At 33.9% G+C, this 18939-nt stretch overlaps 1 protein-coding gene across 1 annotated transcript in view; it reads left to right on the top strand.

Moving 5' to 3' along the window:
* ncanb (neurocan b) overlaps positions 1–18939 on the top strand; it is a 128004-nt gene that overhangs the window by 10782 nt on the left and 98283 nt on the right. Inside the window, exons 4-6 of the mRNA XM_073843645.1 lie at positions 777–1070; positions 3008–3769; positions 9451–10475. Of these exons, the coding sequence (XP_073699746.1) occupies positions 777–1070; positions 3008–3769; positions 9451–10475 (2081 nt within the window). The remainder of the gene's footprint in view (positions 1–776; positions 1071–3007; positions 3770–9450; positions 10476–18939) is intronic.

The raw sequence follows: 18939 nt of genomic DNA, 5'->3' as shown, positions 1-18939 counted from the left end.
ATAATAATTTGTTCCCTCGTTTTACTTAATCGTGTGCGCTAAATAATAATTACTTCCCTCATTTTACTAATGTAACACCCCTGTCATTCTGTCTATGTTGGTTTGTTCCATATGCCCTTATTTGGAGTTCCTGTCTCGTTAAGTGTATTCACATCACCTGTTTGTAATTTGATTAGTGTCTTTATAAGTTTGTGTCTGTTCATTCTTTCCGTGTCCGGCTTTGAAGTTACCTGCGTGTACGTGTGTTCCTGCCTTCTGCCTGTGAATTACCTGTCTTGTGGGAACTTATTAAAAGAACTTTACTTTATTTCAACTTTGTGTTGAGATCATCACTACGTGCACCGTGACAACTAAATTGTGCGCACAGCATTATTCACTTCCTCATTTTACTTAATTGTGTGGACTAAATAATAATTTGTTACCTTGTTTTACTTAATCATGCATGCCATTACTAAATCCATGAGGTAGTTGAATAAAACTGAGCGAACAAATTACTATTTTGTGCGCACAATTTACTTAAAACGAGGGAACAAGTTATGTTGTGCACACACTTTACTGTTTTTTTTTTCCTGCATGTCACGTGTGGGGCTCCATAAAAAAAATAAATGAACAAAAAGTTACAAAAAAGTACATTTCAAGTTTTCCGTATATTTAGTAATCACTTGTTATCACTTTGTTAAGGTATCTAACCAAAATTAGTTTATGAAGTTTATTTATAGTTCTGCGAAATTAGCACTTATAAAAAATGTGCACTATCATCTTTCCTCTTCCTCCAGGTGAAGTGTTCTACTCCAGTGTGCCAGAGAAGTTGAGCCTGGCTTCTGCTTCCATTCACTGCCACACTTTGGGAGCTCAGCTGGCCACAGTCGGGCAGCTTTACCTGGCCTGGCAGGGTGGCCTAGACCGCTGCGACCCCGGCTGGCTGGCAGACGGCAGTGTGCGTTACCCCATCAACCTGCCCCGGCGTAACTGCGGAGGAGATGAACCAGGAGTACGCACTGTTTACCACAACCCTAACCGCACCGGATTCCCAGACACTAGCGATCTCTTTGACGCCTACTGCTATCAAGGTTGTTTGAACTAATGGCCTTTCTCTGTTTTGGTGTAGGCATATATTCATTACAGTTTTTCTCAATTGCTAAAACACTATAACCAGTCTTTTGAACTAAAATTTCAAAACTATAACGCCATTTTTGAAAAAGCACACCCATTTCCCTAAACTATAAACACTATTCCCTGCTTTGACACATGAGTTATATTTGGTGAACTGTTACTTCAAAACTCTACACACAAATCCCTACATTTCTCAGTGCTTACACCATGAGGTCATTTAGAAAGCACAAGCATTCAATATTGTTCACTCAAGTCTGCGAAGTTTGAGCTCAATTAGCACACAATTACCCAACTGGAAACACTAGGAGTCAAAATTTAGCACACACCAATCAGAACCTTCGATGGAGATAAAAGGATAAAAGTTTTTCTCAGTCACTTTGGTGCATTTCTCAGATCAGAAATGAAATATACATTTGTCTGCAGTTTCCTACATTATCAGTTGCTATTGTCATGTTGCTCAAAATGTATTATATACTGTAGTTCTCTGTGCAATAGTCTTACCCCTCAAAACATCAAGTCATTAGCTCATCGTATAAATCATTACCTAAATGCAAAATTTTTGATCTAGTTGTCCTAAACTGTCAATCATATATTCTACACATTTCTATTAGACTTTTTGTAAATTTGCCATGAATTATTCAAGTGAATCTTGACTTTCACTAATGAAGATAATATAGATCAACCAATGATAAAGCAGTACTCTGAAATAGATCAAAGGTACATCCCATGAACCTTCCATTGGAAAGCATATAGACAGAGGACAACACAGGAGTTACAAATTCTGACAGTGGACTTTCTTATTTTTATTTTCACCTTTGTGCCCATATTTCCTTTTTTTTTTTCTGTTTCACAATGACGCTGTGTGCTTTTAGTTTATTTTTTTATTTTTTGTCAGACCACTAGTACAAGTGTAACTGTGAATCCTATCCAGTCTTTTTCAATCAATATCCCACATACAGTAATGTGTAATTTTGAAGAGGAAGAGTAGGAGGTGAAAGAGGAAGAGGAGGAGGAGAAAAAGGACGATGACGACAACAACATGGAAGAGACAGAGGAAGAGCAAGGGCAAGAAGACAAGCAGTCTCATATATTTTAGTTGATGAGTGCCAGGGTTGGATCAGGTATACAAGAGGATTTTACCCCTGCTGCCTGGCCAGGGCTAATTTAGCCTGTGATGCTGAAGAGGTTCTTTGGCCTGTCCCAGACCAAAGACAGGATGCTGGGCAGAATAATTATTTTGTTGTTTTTTGCTGTTTTGTACTGTACTCTACAGTACATTAAATTAAGGAATAAAACACTTGCAAAGGAATAGATTTGTTGTGTTCATCATGTGAAAAGTTTTTTATTTGTATGGTTTTTGTAGTATTGTTTTGAATTTATCTCATCAGTGTGTAAAACTGTGTTGTAGTGTGTTTGTTTTTGAGGATTTGTGTGTCATGTCTGAAAGCAAAGTTTGGTTTTTCAGCAAGATTGAATTGTTTTGAGCGGAGAGCTTCATTTTGACCTCAATATAGGAAGTTTGGGGAAATGAGTTAGGAGTTGTGGATTTGTGTTTAGAGTTTCGCAAATAAGAGGCATAATTTCAAGAAATGTGTTTAAGCAATTGAGAAAAACTGTAAAATGTCTTATGAGAGGTTTTGACCTCAATGATGAGCTGGAGATTTCTTTTTTTACTCTGAGAAAGTTCATAAAGAATTCTCTTGCATCCGTCTACATAATTTTGGAGCATATTTCCGAATAATTTATCAAGAGTTTCACCCTGGTGTCACGAGTATCTGAAAAATGTATGAAATGAGGATTAGGTTAAATTGGTTTTACTGACTTCTGTATGGATATCTGCTTTGTAGTTTTTTCTGTCAATACTGCCGTTAATGAGACTATCTTCCTCTTTCAGAGAAGAATTTCGAAGAGCTGGCGGCATTACTTCACAAGACCTTAGAAAACCCCACTTTTAACTCTTCTAGTGAAGAAGAGGTGCAGCTCCAAAGAAACGGAGCCTTTCCTGAACCTTCAACTTGGACTGGCCTGGTCGATCTGGAGAAAGAAGACTTCAAGTCCATCATAAACAACGAATCTTCAGAAATCTCAGAGGAGCATGTTGTAATCCATCTTGGACCTGAAGAAAGGTCTGTAGACTTGGAAGATCCCAAAGATGCTATGGAGAAGCAGGAGGACCTTCTAGGGGGTTCAGCGAAAGAGGAAACAGATGATTCAGACAGTCCAGATGTATCTCCTGACCTGTCTTCAACCACGCCATCTTCCTCTACGCAAGCTCAGACCAGCAACAGCGTCATTTCCAACTTTGTAAACACAATCATGAAGCCTTTTAGATACTGGACCAGCACTGGAGAACCTGAGATACCGGCCACAGAGCCCAGCATCTACAAAGCAACCTCAGAAATGGTCCCACCTACCAGGACGAAGCCAAGTAGAGGGAAAACAAGCAAAGGAGGTGCTGATAATGCCATCGTGGAGCCTAATATCAAGGAACAGTCATACAATCCCACCTCATCAGATCCAGAAGAAGAGCTCTTGGAGCAAGAGAAGGAAGTGGTCCTGATGGCTGCGCAGCAGGAGATAAAGAGTCCAAGCAATTCTCATATGGATCATCCATATTCACAGACCTTCACAGAAAGCTTCACTGGATCAGACAAAGGTATGATAGACCCATTTAAAAGTTAAAAGAAGTTTGAAGGATACGTTTACTTCCAGAATTAACATTTCCTGATCTTGTGATCCAAGATGTGCATGTCTTTCTTTCTTCAGTCGAAAAGAAATTAAGGTTTTTGAGGAAATTATTCAAGGATTTTTCTCCATATCGTGGACTTCAGTGGTGGCCAATGGGTTGAAGGTCCAAATTGCAGTTTTAATACGGCTTCAAAGGGCTCATGCAGATGATCAAGGGTCTTATCTAGTGAAACGATTGGTGATTTTCTAAGAAAAATAGAAATTAATATAATTTTAAACCACAAATGCTCGTCTCGATCATGTAGATCCCATTGAAGCTGCTTTGAAACTGTAGTTTGGACTTTCAACTCATTGGCCACCAGTGAAGTCTAGTATATAGAGAACAATCCTGGAATGTTTTCTTCAAAAACCTTATTTTTTTGAAGAACAAAAGACATCTTGGATCACATGGGGGTGAGTAAATTATCAGGAAATTTTCATTCTGGAAGTGAACTTCTCCTTTAATAGAAGTTTAAGCATGTACAATTACCCAACACCATGCAGCTTCTCTTCTTAATTGAAGTTTGCGAAGTAGGTGAAGCATGTGCTTAATTTAATTGAAGTAGGGCTTAATTACATTTGGTATTAATTTATACTTGGATTATATAGAACTGGGTGATTTGAAACCACCAAAGTGAGATCTTTGATCTTTCAACCAAGAGGTGAATCTGACATTTATCGGTCAATATAAGGGTGTTTCTTCAACTCTGAGGGTTCAAATGTAAATGTCACAAATAAGAACAAGAAGTAAGAGTTTTTATCTACTATAAATTAGTGAAAGAATATATTTTTGGAATTTCCTCAACTAAACCCAAGGACACATTTTGGCATTGAACGGACTGTACTTGTAACCCTCATAGTGTTGCTTTCATTCGCTGCAAATCAAATGTGGCGTCCACTTGGTGCAGAGATAAATGCCCTCGGCATGCTATGTCCTCCAACAGCTCGCTGTTGATTTTTTCATTGTTTTGAAAGAAAAACAATATGGCAGCAATTGGTTCTTTAGGCGCAGCTACGGAGAGGAAGGTTCCTGACACGATTCGTTCTCTGGAATACGAAAGTGGGAGGGTCGCTGTAGAGGTCACAACGCTGAGATGTATTCCTGCCTCCTGCTCTAGGGCTTTTAATGGATATCAATGTCTGTCATATCTGTGCCAAGTAAAGCTGCATAGTAGGAGAAAGCAGAATGGGATCCAACCTCTGAAAATTTAGAGCGTTGCGAGCCTAAGGCTGGGATTGAAGCATGTCTAACTGGTGTGGTTTTAGCACGATGGGTTTTGGCAGCAGTCCGTTCTCAAGGCATCATCAGTACAAATATCCTCCCCGCGAACCAAATTCAACAGGGAGCATTAATGTTTAATGCCGGGTGAAAATCCAGCTTTAGTCAGCATGCATTATTTACATCCGAATCTAATTAATGTGCTTTGGCCGAAACCGCAGGCACCGCTACAAACTCCAAGTCTCTCCCAATTATACGAGGCGTGATCGTCGTCAGAGCCACGGAGTGTGTGCGTAACGATACTCTAGACTCAATCTGGCTGTTTCCGTCCGTTTTTCCTCCAGCAGAGGTCATTTAGTCGAGTTCGGATTCACTGGCTATTTCACCCTTCGCTGCATGCTGCTCCGTCTCTTCTCTCGTTTCGTGTTTCATTACATAGAGGCTGTCGAGAATTCAGAAAATCCAGCCATGTTTTATATAAACTCGTCCTTGAGTTTCACAAAAAACTGTATACGGATGAAGCTGCGCTATGAAAAAATTCTCTGAAATGCATACAATGCATCCAATAGAACAACATGTTCAAGCATCTGTTTTGTTGAGTGTTAAGATACTTGAGGTTTATTTCCACTGTATTTCCACAGTGGAAATAAACCACACACTTAAACCACAAAATGCATGAATGTCATTGCATTAGACACAAAATATCAAATGAAGGGCCATTTATTCTAAAGAAAAATGTTTTATATGTGTAATAAAGCTAAACTATAGAACCCTGTTCTACCTCAAAGTAAAAATAAATAAATAAATAACTTAAAGACTAAACTTCATAGGACTTTATGTCTGAAAATGATCACTTCCTCACACTTGTGACTGTATATCTTCAAATTGGGCCTTTTATTCGCCAATCGACATTATCTTACAATGGCGACTTTTTATCCCAATTGCAATATTATATTTTCCAGTTATAATTTTATATCTTATAATCGTAACTTTTTCTTCTGAATGCGACATTATATCTCGCAATTGCGTTTTTTTTTTTTTTTACCAATTGCAACATCATCTTCTAAATGCAACGTTCTATCTTACATTTGCAACTTTTTATCCCAAAAATCAGCCATAAGGGTCAGTTTCATTTTTAAAGAGAATAGTTTTAAATTACAATAATGTATGGTTTGTTAGGATAGGACAATATTTTGCCGAGATACAACTATTTGAAAATCTGGAATCTGAGGATGCAAAAAATTCTAAATATTAAGAAAATCGTCTTTAAAGTTGTCCAAATGAAGCTCTTAGCAATGCATATTACTAATCAAAAATTGTTTTGATATATTTACGGTAGGAAATTTACTAAATATCTTGATGGAACATGATCTTTACTTAATATCCTAATGATTTTTGGCATAAAAGAAAAATTTATAATTTTGACCCAACTTCTTCTGAATGCGACTTTAGTATCTCAGAATTGCAATTTTAGGTTTTCTAACTGCAACATTGTACCTCCACTGCGACTTTATTTCTCCCACCTGTGACTTTATATCTTATAATTGTGCCTTTTTTCCCGATGCAACATTATATCTCAAAACTGTGACTTTTGTGCCAATTCCGATATTATATCTCCCAGTTCTGATTTTATATCTCATAATTGTAACTTTTTCTTTTGAATGCAACATTACATCTCACGTATGTGACTTTCCCAATTCCCAATCTTATAAATGTAACTTTATACACTATATTGCCAAAAGTATTGGGACACCCCCTTCTAATGAACATGTCTGGCTACTTTAGTAATTTCTATGAGTACAAATTCTTGCTTCTAATTTTACAGCAACAGTTTGGACAGGACCCTTTTTTTATTCTAACATGACAGTGCATCTGTGTATAAGGCAAGGTAAAAAAAAAAAAGATAATTGTGGAAGAACTTGACTGGTCTGCAGTAAGCAAAGTCCCAAGTATTGGGACACCCCCTTCTTTAGAACAGAAAAGGGCACTTCCAAAACTGTGGCAACAAAGATGGAAACATAATTCATGTATTTAATAATTGTATTTCCATCTCTGTTGCAACAGTTTTGGAAGTGTTTAAAATGACTGTACACATATGTACAAGTCATTGGTATTTTGGATTTAAAGTCAGACCAGAGGTGTTTATGCAGACCAGTCAAGTTCTTTCACACTGACTGAGTCAATCATTTCTTTTTGAACCTTGTCTTATACAAAGATGCATTGTCATGTTAGAATAGAAAGGGGTCACGTCCAAACTGTTGCTATAAAATTAAAAGCACACAATTCCCTAGAATATTATTATATGCTTAAACATTAAGATTTTTACTCATAGAAATTACTAAAGTAGTGAAACCTGTTCAATAGAATGGGCTGTCCCAATACTTTTGGCAATATAGTGTATCTCACAGTTGCAGCTTTTTTTCTCCCAATTCTGTTTTTAAAGCTCATAATTGCAACTTTTTTTTTTATCTGAAAGTGATATTTATATATCAAAATTGTTTCAAAAATATATCAAAATTCAACATTCTAACTGCAACATTGTGTCTCCAAATTGTTTTACTGTATTAGTAGTACTTTATGTCTGAAAATGATCACTTTTTTCTCCCAATTTCAACTTTATACATCCAAATTGTGACTTTATATCTCAAAATAGTTTTTTCCCCCAATGCGACTTTGTCTCACAATTGTGACTTTTATCCCAGTTGCAACATCACTATCTAAATGCAGAGTTATTTCTCATTATTGCGGCTTTTTATCCCATTTGCAATATTATATCTCCCATTTCTGATTTTATATCTTACGTATATTTGAAACTTTTTCTCTTGAATCTCAGAAGTGCAACTTTAGTTCTTCTAACTGCAACATTGCATCTCTACATTGTGACTTTATCTTATAACTAGGACTTGAAAATTGAAAATTATCACTTTATTACTGTATATCTCCAAATTATCTTCTTTTAAATTCAGTGATATATCTCACAATTGGGACTTTTTATCCTAATCCCAAACATTATATCTTACAATTCTGATTTTAGATCTCATAATTGCAACTTTTTCTTTTAAATGCAACTTTATATCTCAGAATTGAAACTTTACACTTACCAATTGCAAATGTATGCCTCCTAGTTGTGACTTTGTTTCACATTTAAACAATTGCAGCTGTATATTTCAAAATTAGGCTTTTGTATTTTCCAGTTGTCATTTTTTTCTCCTGATTGATAAATGAGACGTTGTATCTTACAATTGCAACTTAGCTCAGAATTATGACTATTCATATTTGGAACTATATATCCCAAAATGTAACTTTATATCACACGGTTGTGACTAAAAACTGATGCAGCTTGGTTTGATCTTGCTTAGAAATCAAAATACTTTTTTTATGAATAATTATCCCACTATTGTATTCAGGTAAATGGTAGAATCTATTTAATTTAATGCTTTTGTACATCTCATGAACATGTTTAATGCCATCACAGTCTTGTGACTGCAGAGAGTAATCAGTTATTCATTTCATTAATTGCTCAATTACTTGGTTATGTAAATTGCACCACATCCATGTGACACCGCAACAGCAGAGTCTTGAATAATTCATCATTTCTTTAATATTTCATTGTGTGTATGGAACATATGGTCTGTGAATTTCTAAAAAGGTTTAAATGCTAAACACTGCATGTTTCCTTTAAGGCAATTCATGTTACCTGAGCAGATATCTGAATTATCCATACACAGTAAAAAAAAAAAGCTGAACCAAATATCTTTTTTCCACACAGGATTGGTTTAGCACGGTGTGCTGCGGTATGCTGAGTCACATAATAATAATCATAATGAGTCTAGTGCTTACGGCGTTTTTACTTTATTGCACTCTGAATAGACACCTACATGCATCATGATGTAAATCAAGACCTTTTTGCTTCTTGAACATAAAGATTTGGGTCTTATTTTGTCTAGATTTACTGTTAGAACGCATTGGGAATTAATGGCACCGGACAGGAGCATGATGTACGAGTTCTTTGTGTCAGGGCAACATAAAGAAAAAGAGCCTTATTACCTGGATTGCTTTCAGAATGAACGTACATTTCATCCCGGGAGTCAAATATTACCCTCTGGGAAGAAAATAAAGGTCATTTTAGGTACGCTTGTAGCTCATTTTTCCTTGAAACAGGGGTTTGATTAAAAGATAGGTGTGTTGAGACCGATAGATTAATTGCTGGATATCTCCAGGGCATTGACGGATAAATAATGACAGTTCTATATTGAGCCGTGCGCATTAAAGTTAATTACCATAGTTCTGGGGCGGGAGTTAGCGTATTTTGCTCGCTAATTAAACATACATTTAAATGAAACGATCTCCTCCCTCGCTTCGTTAATCACAGTGTTTTGTCATCCCTGCAGGAGCGATTGAATCCATAACGGCGGATCCGACTCTTTCTTCAAGTCCTTCGGCATCAAAGAGCTTCGCTTCCATAAGGAGCAGCCAACAAATTTGGCCGTTAAAGTCTTTGAAAGTTGCCCCAAGCAATAACAGACATTTTATAACTCAAACAACCGCTCCCATGGAAGCCAAAAGAGCCAGTTTGGAGATCATGACCATTCCTGTTTCTAGGAACAACCCTGAGAACTTCTCCGGGGAAGGGAAAGACTTGAACGAGGATGGTTACCCTATTCCCAAAGGTCCTCCAAAGCCGTTATCTGCAGAAGAAGAGAAAGATGGTGAGGGAAGTGGAGGGAAGGACTTACCGTTCACCCTTGACAGCCAAATGAATGGATCCGATGACCACGGCGTCCCGTTGGAGACCACAGTCAGATGGCAGCTTATGAGTCTCCAGACGACTCAACAACCTACCAGTGCGTCAAGTTCTTCTGAACCCAATCAAGAGAAACCGACTGACACGGTTGAGGAAGCCAGAGGGGAAATCGTGTACGTCCATCGCCCCATTGAAGCACACAAGAACAATCTTTCGAATAAAGTCTACATGCCTTTTGTTAAACGTAAGCAAGATCTAGGCTTGACCGTTGAACCAGAAACGCACACTTCCAATACGCCAACCACACCAAGCCCTGTTGATCCCACCGAGGACAAGCTAGGAATTCAACCACCAACCGTAGAGACCACTCCTTCCCAACCTGGAGAAGAAACCACTACCGAAGATATTTTGTGCACTCCGGATCCAGCTGTTTCTAGCACGTGGTTGCCTGTGGTTCAAGAGGAGGTAGATACTCCTTCTATAGTGATGACGCAAGCGGGACCTACGGATCTGCCGACTAGTCCAAATCCAAAGGACACCTCCCAGCAGGCTGAGTCCAGGTCAGGAGGGTCGGAGTCATTTGTGTTGGCTCAGGGCTGGATAACAACTGAAACGCTTCCAACAGAGGAACCTTTATCCCAGACCACAGCAAGCCCAGAGAAAGACACAACTGTGCCTGGGATGGAAACCAGCCCTTCTAGAAGTTCAGGTAAGCGCTCTTCAGTGGTGTTCTGTTGATTTGAGAATTGAAAGGGCTGTTTACAACATGAAAAATACGAAATGTGGTGATGCTGTAGTTTAGGAACCAAACCAATTTCCCACCAGAGTCGTGGCTTTGAGGGCAGTTGTGGGCTTATAGTTAAAGGGTCAGACTTGTAACTCAAAGGTTGTGGGTTCAAGTCTCAATACTGGCAGGGAATGTACAATGCTCTCTTTTCCACCCTCAATACCACAAATGAGGTGAGACCCTTGAGCAAGACACTGAACCCCCAACTGCTCTACAGGTGGCGCAGCAAAAATGGCTGGCCATTGCTCCGGGTGTGTGTTCATGGTGTGTGTTTGGATGGGTGAAATGCAGAGCACAAATTCTGAGTATGGGACACCATACTTGGCCACATGTCACGACTATTATTACTATTATTGCTTATTAGCGTGCATTTTACAAGCAAATTGGCTGTTTGTTAATACTTATAAAGGACATATTAATGCCTTATTCTCCATGACCATTTTTATGGGTTAATACTATCCAGTTCCTTAACTAAACAACTACCTTAGTAACTATTAACAAAAGTCATAGTTAATAGTTAGTTAAACTAAAGTGTGACCTGAAACCACTTTGAGAAACTTGTTTGATCTTTCACTCTTGTTTATTATTTTTTCATTCTTTTATTCCTGTCTTTCATCATTTATTCTTGTTTTCTTCCCTTCTTTATCCCTTCTTTTTCTTTCTTTAATTTTCCATTCTTGTCTTTTGTTTGCTCTTTCGTTTATTTCATGCTTTATTTTTCTTCCATTTTTTTTACTTTCATTTCATTCCTTTTCTCCAGTTCTTTATTACTTTTCTTATTCAGTTAGTGCCTTAATGTTCTTTCTTTGACACTGTATTTCTTTTGGTCTTTCTTGCTTTCATTTGTTATTTTCCATCCATTTTTTCTTATATTGTTCTTTCTTCAATTTTGTCTTTGCTTCTTTCACTTTTTCTTCATTTTTTGTTTAATCTTTGTATTCTTTCTTTATTTCTTTCCTTCTTTTTTGGTTTCCTTCTTTCGTTTATTGATTTAGTTTATTTCTTTAGTTTATTTATTTTACTTTATTTATTTTTATTTTCTTTCATTCTTTACCCCTTCTCTTTATTTTTATTTTCTTCTTTATGTTTTGTTTCCTATTTCTTTTATTTTTTTCATGCTTTTGTAATTTTTCTTTTAATTTAATTTCTTTCCTATTTTCCATTTCTTTATAACTTTTCTTGTTCTTTCCTTGTTTTTTAAATTCCTTCAATTCTTTCTTTACATCATTCTTTCATTTGTTCTTTCTTTGCATTCTGTCTCTTCTTATTTTACTTTTTTCTCTTTTTTTTCCTTTGTTTATTTCTTTCCTTCTTGATTTATTTTTATTCCTTTTTTGGTTTCCTTCTTTCTTTTCATTATATTAAATTATTCCTTCAGTTTATTTATTTAATTTCTTTTAGTTTTTTCTTCTATTCTTTTTTTTTTATTTGCTCTTTTTTTCTTTTATCTTCTCATTAGTTTCCTAAATTCATTTTATTCTTTCTTGCATATTCTTTTATTCTTTTGTTAATTTTCCTTAAATTTTGTCCATTTTTTTGTTTTTCATTATTTTCTTTTTGTTTCTTTGTTTTGCAAATTCTTTTATTTTTTGATTTACTTGTATTCTTTATTTTGCCTTTCAATTGTTTTTTATTGTGTTGTTACTTTTTCGCCATTCTTTTGTTTAATCTTTTTCACTCTTTCACTTCTTTCACTATATTTTTCATAAAATAAAATAATTTATTTTGTTCTTTGTTTTCGTTCTTTCTTGCTCATTCTTTCATTCTTTAGTTATCTTTCTTTTTGTTTATTTTCTTTTCGCCCTTCTTCTGCTCTTTCATATTTACATTTTCTGTTAGTTTTTGTTTCTTTCTTCTGCACATTCTATTTTTTGCTATTTTTTCAGTCTGTTAGTTGCTTTTTTGTTCTTTTTCTTCCATTCTTTCTTTTGTTCATTCTTTATTTTCCTTCTTCAGTTCTTTTCATCTTTCTTTCACTCTATATTTTTCTCTTTTTTTCTCCTTGTGTCTTTCATTCTTTATTCTTTATTTCATTTTGTTCTTTTATGCAGGGGCAGCTCTTAAAGTAATAGCAGTCAAAAAAAAAAAAAAACTCATAACCCAGCTGCCGTGATGTCTGTTAATCAAAGAACAAAAGAAAAAAGAAGAAATCAATAACTTTTGTAGCTTCAAGGATTCATCTATATTTAATTAAGTCTTTAGTGTTTCATAACTTTATTCAATTTCTGTATATTTTCAACTTGCTGAAGACACAGGTAGCTAAATATGACATAAATATGGTTAAATATTAGGAAAAAATAACAATTTCCTAGAGACATCAGTAGTATTGGTATCAGTTGGCTTCATTCAAAAAAAGATGCCATCAAACAAATATTAAAAATATACTGTTTTTTTTCTGTTTTTACATTTTACACATAACCATTGACATTGGCAAGAATGGAAGAAAATAACAATAAATAAATAAATAAATAAATAAATAAACTGAAAAATATACTAATTGTTCAAAAAAGAACAAAACAAAAAAAGAACAAAAAAATCAAGAAGGAAATAAATAACAAAAGAAAGAAAGAAAGAAAGAAAGAAAGAAAGAAAGAAAGAAAAAAGAGAAAAATTAAGAAAAAGTTAAAAAAGGAACGACAGAATGGAAGAAAGAACAAACGACAGATTAATATAAAAAATGGAAAGAAAATAACAAAATAAAAAAGGATTGAGCTAGAAAGAACAACAATAACTGTAGAAAAATAATAAGAAAGAAAAATAAAAGAGCAAAAAAGCACAAATAAAAGGACAATAAAGATGAAATAAATAAACTCTTTTATGTTTTCTTAATCTCATTATTTTCCTCAATTTATTATTTGTTCTTTCTTGCTTATTTTTTCAATCTTTTGTCAATTTTCCTTCAATTTTGTCCCTTTTTTCACCCTTATTCTGCTCTTTTTTTTTACTTTTTCTGTTGTTGTTCATTCTGTTCTTTTTGTTTATTTCTTTTGCACATTCTTTTATTAAGTCATTTTCTTCCATTTTTTATTTTTGTTCATTCTTTATTTTCTTTCTTCAGCTTTCTTTCACTCTATTTCTTAGTTGTTTTTTTATTTTTCTGTTCTATCATTCTTCCATTTTTTCAATCATTCTTTGTTTTCTCTTTATTTTTGTTCTACTTGCTCATTCTTTCATCCTTTCATTCTTTCTTCCATCTTTTTTTTAATTTTTCCTTTTTTCATCGTTCTTCCGCTCTTTTAAATTTTTCTTTTTCTGTTCATTTGTTATTCTTTTCTTTTTGTATCTTTCTTTTGTATATCCTTTTTTTCAATCTTTATTTTGTCCATTCTGTTGTTGTTTAACTTTTTTGTTTTTTCTTCCATTCTTTCTTTTGTTCATTCTTTGTTTTTTATTTTCTTTCTTCAGTTTTTTTCCATCATTCTTTCACTCTATATTTCTTTCTTTTGTTCTTTTTTCATTCTTCCATTCCTTCATTCATTCGATATTTTGCTCTTTATTTATTTAGTTCTTTCTTCAGTTTTTTTTGTCTTTCTCGTTGTGTCGTTCATTCTTTATTTCTTTTTGTTATTTTATTTCTTTCCACTTTTCGATAATGTGTTTATTTTAGTGCTGTCAAAATTAGCGCGTTAACACAGGCAATTAATTTTTCCAGTTTAACAGCTTTAAAAATGAAACTACGAGCATGTATATCAAATCCGTGTCACATTCAGTGGCAGGTCTTAAAGTAATAGCAGCCAAAAAACCTAATAACCCAGCTGCTGTGATGTCTATTAATCACGTTTTAATGATTAATTTATATGAAATTTAGTATTTAATGTTTGATAACTATTCAATTTCTGTATATTTTCAACTTGCCGAAGGCACAGGTTGCTTAATATGACATAAATGTTAAAACTGATAGCTCTCAATTATACTGTAATGTTTAATGGCTATAGTCAATGGTTAAATATTAGGAAAAAAGAACAATTTCCTAGAGACATGAGCAGTGATACTCGCCTTTAGTTAAAAATATACTGTCTTTATGTTCTTTCTACATAAATTTGAAGATTGAATGTGAAATTATTACATATAAAAACATATTTGAAATCTTTTTTTATTGCTAGGTGGGATTAATCACGATTCATTTTTTAAAATCGATTGACAACACTAGTTTATTTCTTGTTTTCGTTCAAATTATTGAATTCTTTTGAATTGATCTTTCCCTCTCTATTTTGTTTCCCCTCATTCTTTCTCTCTTCCTCTCTATATTTCTGCCCCTTGTTCTTTCTTTCTTTGCGTGGTAAACAAAACAGAGTGCGAAGAAGTGAATTGCCGCAGCCTCCGAGTAATTAGAGGGTTAGGGCCAGTGCAATTAGAGAGTCTCGCTAAGGCAGAGATCTCAGTCTAAAACAAATCAATGTTGACAGAAGCCAGTAGATGTGTTCAGTAATTGACTCCGGTCTCGCTCTAGTCTATATGCATGTGTAAAATGGTGCCGTATACATAAGCTCAGCCTCCCTTGTTCAAATCGATTTCTTCGGCTAGGAGTTTTCAGAGGGTGCAAGACCCCAGAAACGCACTTCGGCAAACAAAGTAATGATCTTGAAAGCGGCTCTAGCAGGCCTCTGGCATAGAATAAATGTAAACAGACGGTCATCTTTGAGTATACAAAACACATAAAAGAGTGAATCACTTAACCTAGACCGTACAGCTTCTCCCAGAACGACACATTTTGCGGTGTTTCTGCAGAAAAAAAGGTTTTTCGAGGTCTGTTAAATGAATCATTTCTGCAAAGCTTTGACTGTCCAGCATATATAACGAAAACTTTGAAGAACTTTGAAATGCATGGAAAAGACAAGAAAAAACTCCTGCTAAACAACCATTTTCAACTGACAAAGATTTTTGCCAGAGGATTTCCTTCTAAAAACCCGGTTGCATTTGAGCACAAAGACCTGAGAGTCCTGTTTGTCCTCCTTTTCCTCCAGCGCAGGTGGAAGTTCATAAGCCTTTTTAATCAATGATCTGCCGGTGGAGAGGCTGCTGTTCTCTGCCTCTCCCCCGAGGCCTTTTAGGCATCAGAGAAGTGGTTTTTGAAAAATAGCCGCCGTCACGCTAGTCATAACACCAGCACCAGACCGGCTTGCCCTTAATTAGAGAAGCACGTCGCTCCGCGATAAGACGAGGAGGTGCTGTGTATCGCGCGACTTTGCTGGTCCATCACTCTCGCTGACATGGCTTGGAGCTGTTTGCACATGGAAACAGACATGTTCATCGGTCTTTGTAGGACAGACATGTGCGGTGTACTCTTTCACACACACACACACACACACACACACACACACACACACACACACACACACGCACGCACGCTATAGTCCTACACAATATGCAGTTTCTGTTTAATTTTGCTAAAATTGACATATTTAAATTTTGCTGAAATTGTTTTAATATATAATTTAATTTTTAGTGAAGCAGGATGGACATGGAAGGACACTATTTTTTATTGAGCAGGTTAATAACTATTTATTTTATGATTTTATTTTGTTATTTTATGATTTTTGATTAGATTTTTTTCTTTGGATTTTTATTTATTTTATTTTGTTTTGTTACTATATACACTCTTACAGACTCGCACTATTTTTATTGTGCAAGTGATTTTTATTTGTATTTTTTATTTTTGTTTTCTAATATGGTAATATTTAATTTCATTTTAATAAAACTGTTTTTTTTTCTGTAGATTTTTTAATTTAATTTAATTGTATTTTTTTTTTTATTAATTTAATTGTATTGTATTGTATTTATTTGTTGTTACTATATGCACTCTTACAGACCCACACTATTTTTTACTGAGTAGGGTAATAACTGATTTTATTTTATTGTTTTATGATGTCTTATTTTATAAAATTTTTCTGTGGATTATTTTATTTTATTATGTTTTGTTGCTATATACGCTCTTACAGACCCACACAATTTTATTTTATTGTTTTATGATATTTTATTTTGTTTATTTTTTCTGTGGATTATTTATTTATTTATTTTATTTTTTTTATTTTTTGTCAAGATTAGTCAATATTATTATTTTTTATTGAGCAGGTTAATAACTATTTTTTAATTATTTTATTTTATTTTATTTTATTTTATTTTATTTTATTTTATTTTATTTTATTTTATTTTATTTTATTTTATTTTATTTTATTTTTGTTTTGTTTTGTTTTGTTTTGTTTTGTTTTGTTACTATATACACTCTTACAGACCCACCCTATTTTTATTGAGCAGGTTGATAACTATTTTATTATTTTATTTTATTTATTTTATTTTATTTTATTTTATTTTATTTTATTTTATTTTATTTTATTTTATTTTATTTTATTATTTTAGGATGTTTTATTTCATTTATTTTTTCTGTGGGTCATTTTATTTTATTTTATTTGATGTTACTATATACATCCTTATAGACCCACACTGTTTTTTCAAGTTAATAACTATTTTATTTTTAATTTTATTATTATTATTATTTTTTTTTGTGAATTTTTAAATTTATTTTATTGTATTTTTTTGTTTTGTTTTGTTACTATACACACTTTTACAGACCCACACTATTTTTATGGTGCCTGTTTTTTTTTGTTTTTTTTTTATTGAGCAGGTTAATACCTAATTTTATTTATTTCATTTAATGATTTTTTTTTTCTGTGGATTTTTATGTTTAAAAAAATGTTTATATTTAAGTTTATTTTATTTACTATTTTGTTTTGTTACTTTATGCACTCTTACAGACCCACACAATTGTTTATTGAGCATTTAGTTTATAATTTTTTTTTCTGTGGATGTTTTTTTTGTGGATTTTTATTTAATTTTATTACTATATACACTCTTAGAGACCTACACTATTTTTACTGTGCAGGTGATTTTTTGATTTATTTAATTGTATCTTTTAGTTTTCTAATATGTTCATATTTCATTTCATTTTAATGAAGCATTTTTATTTTATATTATATTTTGTTTTGTTTTTATTTTTATATTTTGTCTTATAGACGCACACAGTAAGAGTGTATATATTGGGAGGTTTAATGAATTAATTTTTTTTTTTTTTTCATTTTGCTAAAATTGTAATATTTAACTTTATTTATTTTGTTGTTTATTTGTTAAAATGTTAGTGTTTAATTTTAATACAGCACGATGCACACATTATATTTTTATTCTGATATGCGTTTTTGAATGGCATATTAAATTGAATGATAGTAGGTTTATTTTACAGATTTTATTATTTACTTTCAATAATGTATTTTATTTAGTAATATAAATTATATTAAATATTTAAAATATTATACAATTAAAACATAAAAAGAATTTAAAATATGATCTCAATTGAAATAGTTTTGAGACTTGTTTATTAGGTTTGACGCATGCCGCATGATTTATTCTTTTTTAATGTGCTGCATTTGTAGCTGGTTGTTACCCTGTGCTGTTGCTTTTGAAACAGTGAGCAAGACTTACATTCTGCACACTGCCAGACTCTAAATTATAAAGCCCAATCTGGGGTTCGGACGGACAATAGAAAGCCTGTGAGTTATTATCCTCCAGCTCCTTAAGATGAATCACCCTACCTACAAGGTAATACACAATGAATATATGATCAGTGTAGTAAATTCAGCGAGAAAAATGTCCAAAAACATCATCTGTGCTAACTCACATTGGCCAGAAGAACTGGAGAAAGTCCCACCATACAATTTTTTTTCTCTCATTTAAATATTCTGTTTAAGAATACATTATTTTTCCGTGATGTATTGCACTGCGTGTATGAATCTGGCTTTAATAACTAGTGAGTTACTCACACCAGCCGTGAAAGCGAGTTCAGGGGAGATAATGATCGCATCAGAGGTGAGGAAGCTGGCATGACTGCTTCCAATGTACCTTTCAGTCTCCATGGAAGCTACGCGTGCTGCATTCAGGCTTTGATCATGTGAGCGCCAAGCGCTACTACTGTTTGTAGACAAGCTAACAGTTGTACTTGCAGCTAACCGAGCTGCCAGGCTCTCTCCAGGCAAACATCACCCCCTCCTTCAGATGGTTTATTTACTGTCTCACCACCCACACGATCCGCTGGTTGGTCTTATGTATTAGGAAACATGATGTTTGTTACAGTATGTGTGTGCACTAAAGCAACTGTAAACATCAAAATGTCAGCTCTTAGAGCGGGAGGGTTTTGATATTCTTTTTAAAATACTAATTTAAGGACAGGAAAGAAAATGTTTCTGTGATCTGTTTATACTGTTTTTGTGCATTTTGTGTCTTTATAAAACAGATACATAGACAAAGAAAAATACAGACAAATAGACTGACAGAATAGCAAGCAGAACAGCAGATTGATAA

Source organism: Garra rufa, chromosome 7 (genome assembly GCF_049309525.1).
Source record: "Garra rufa chromosome 7, GarRuf1.0, whole genome shotgun sequence".
Taxonomy (NCBI): domain Eukaryota; kingdom Metazoa; phylum Chordata; class Actinopteri; order Cypriniformes; family Cyprinidae; genus Garra; species Garra rufa.
This window is presented reverse-complemented; position numbering and strand designations above follow the sequence as displayed.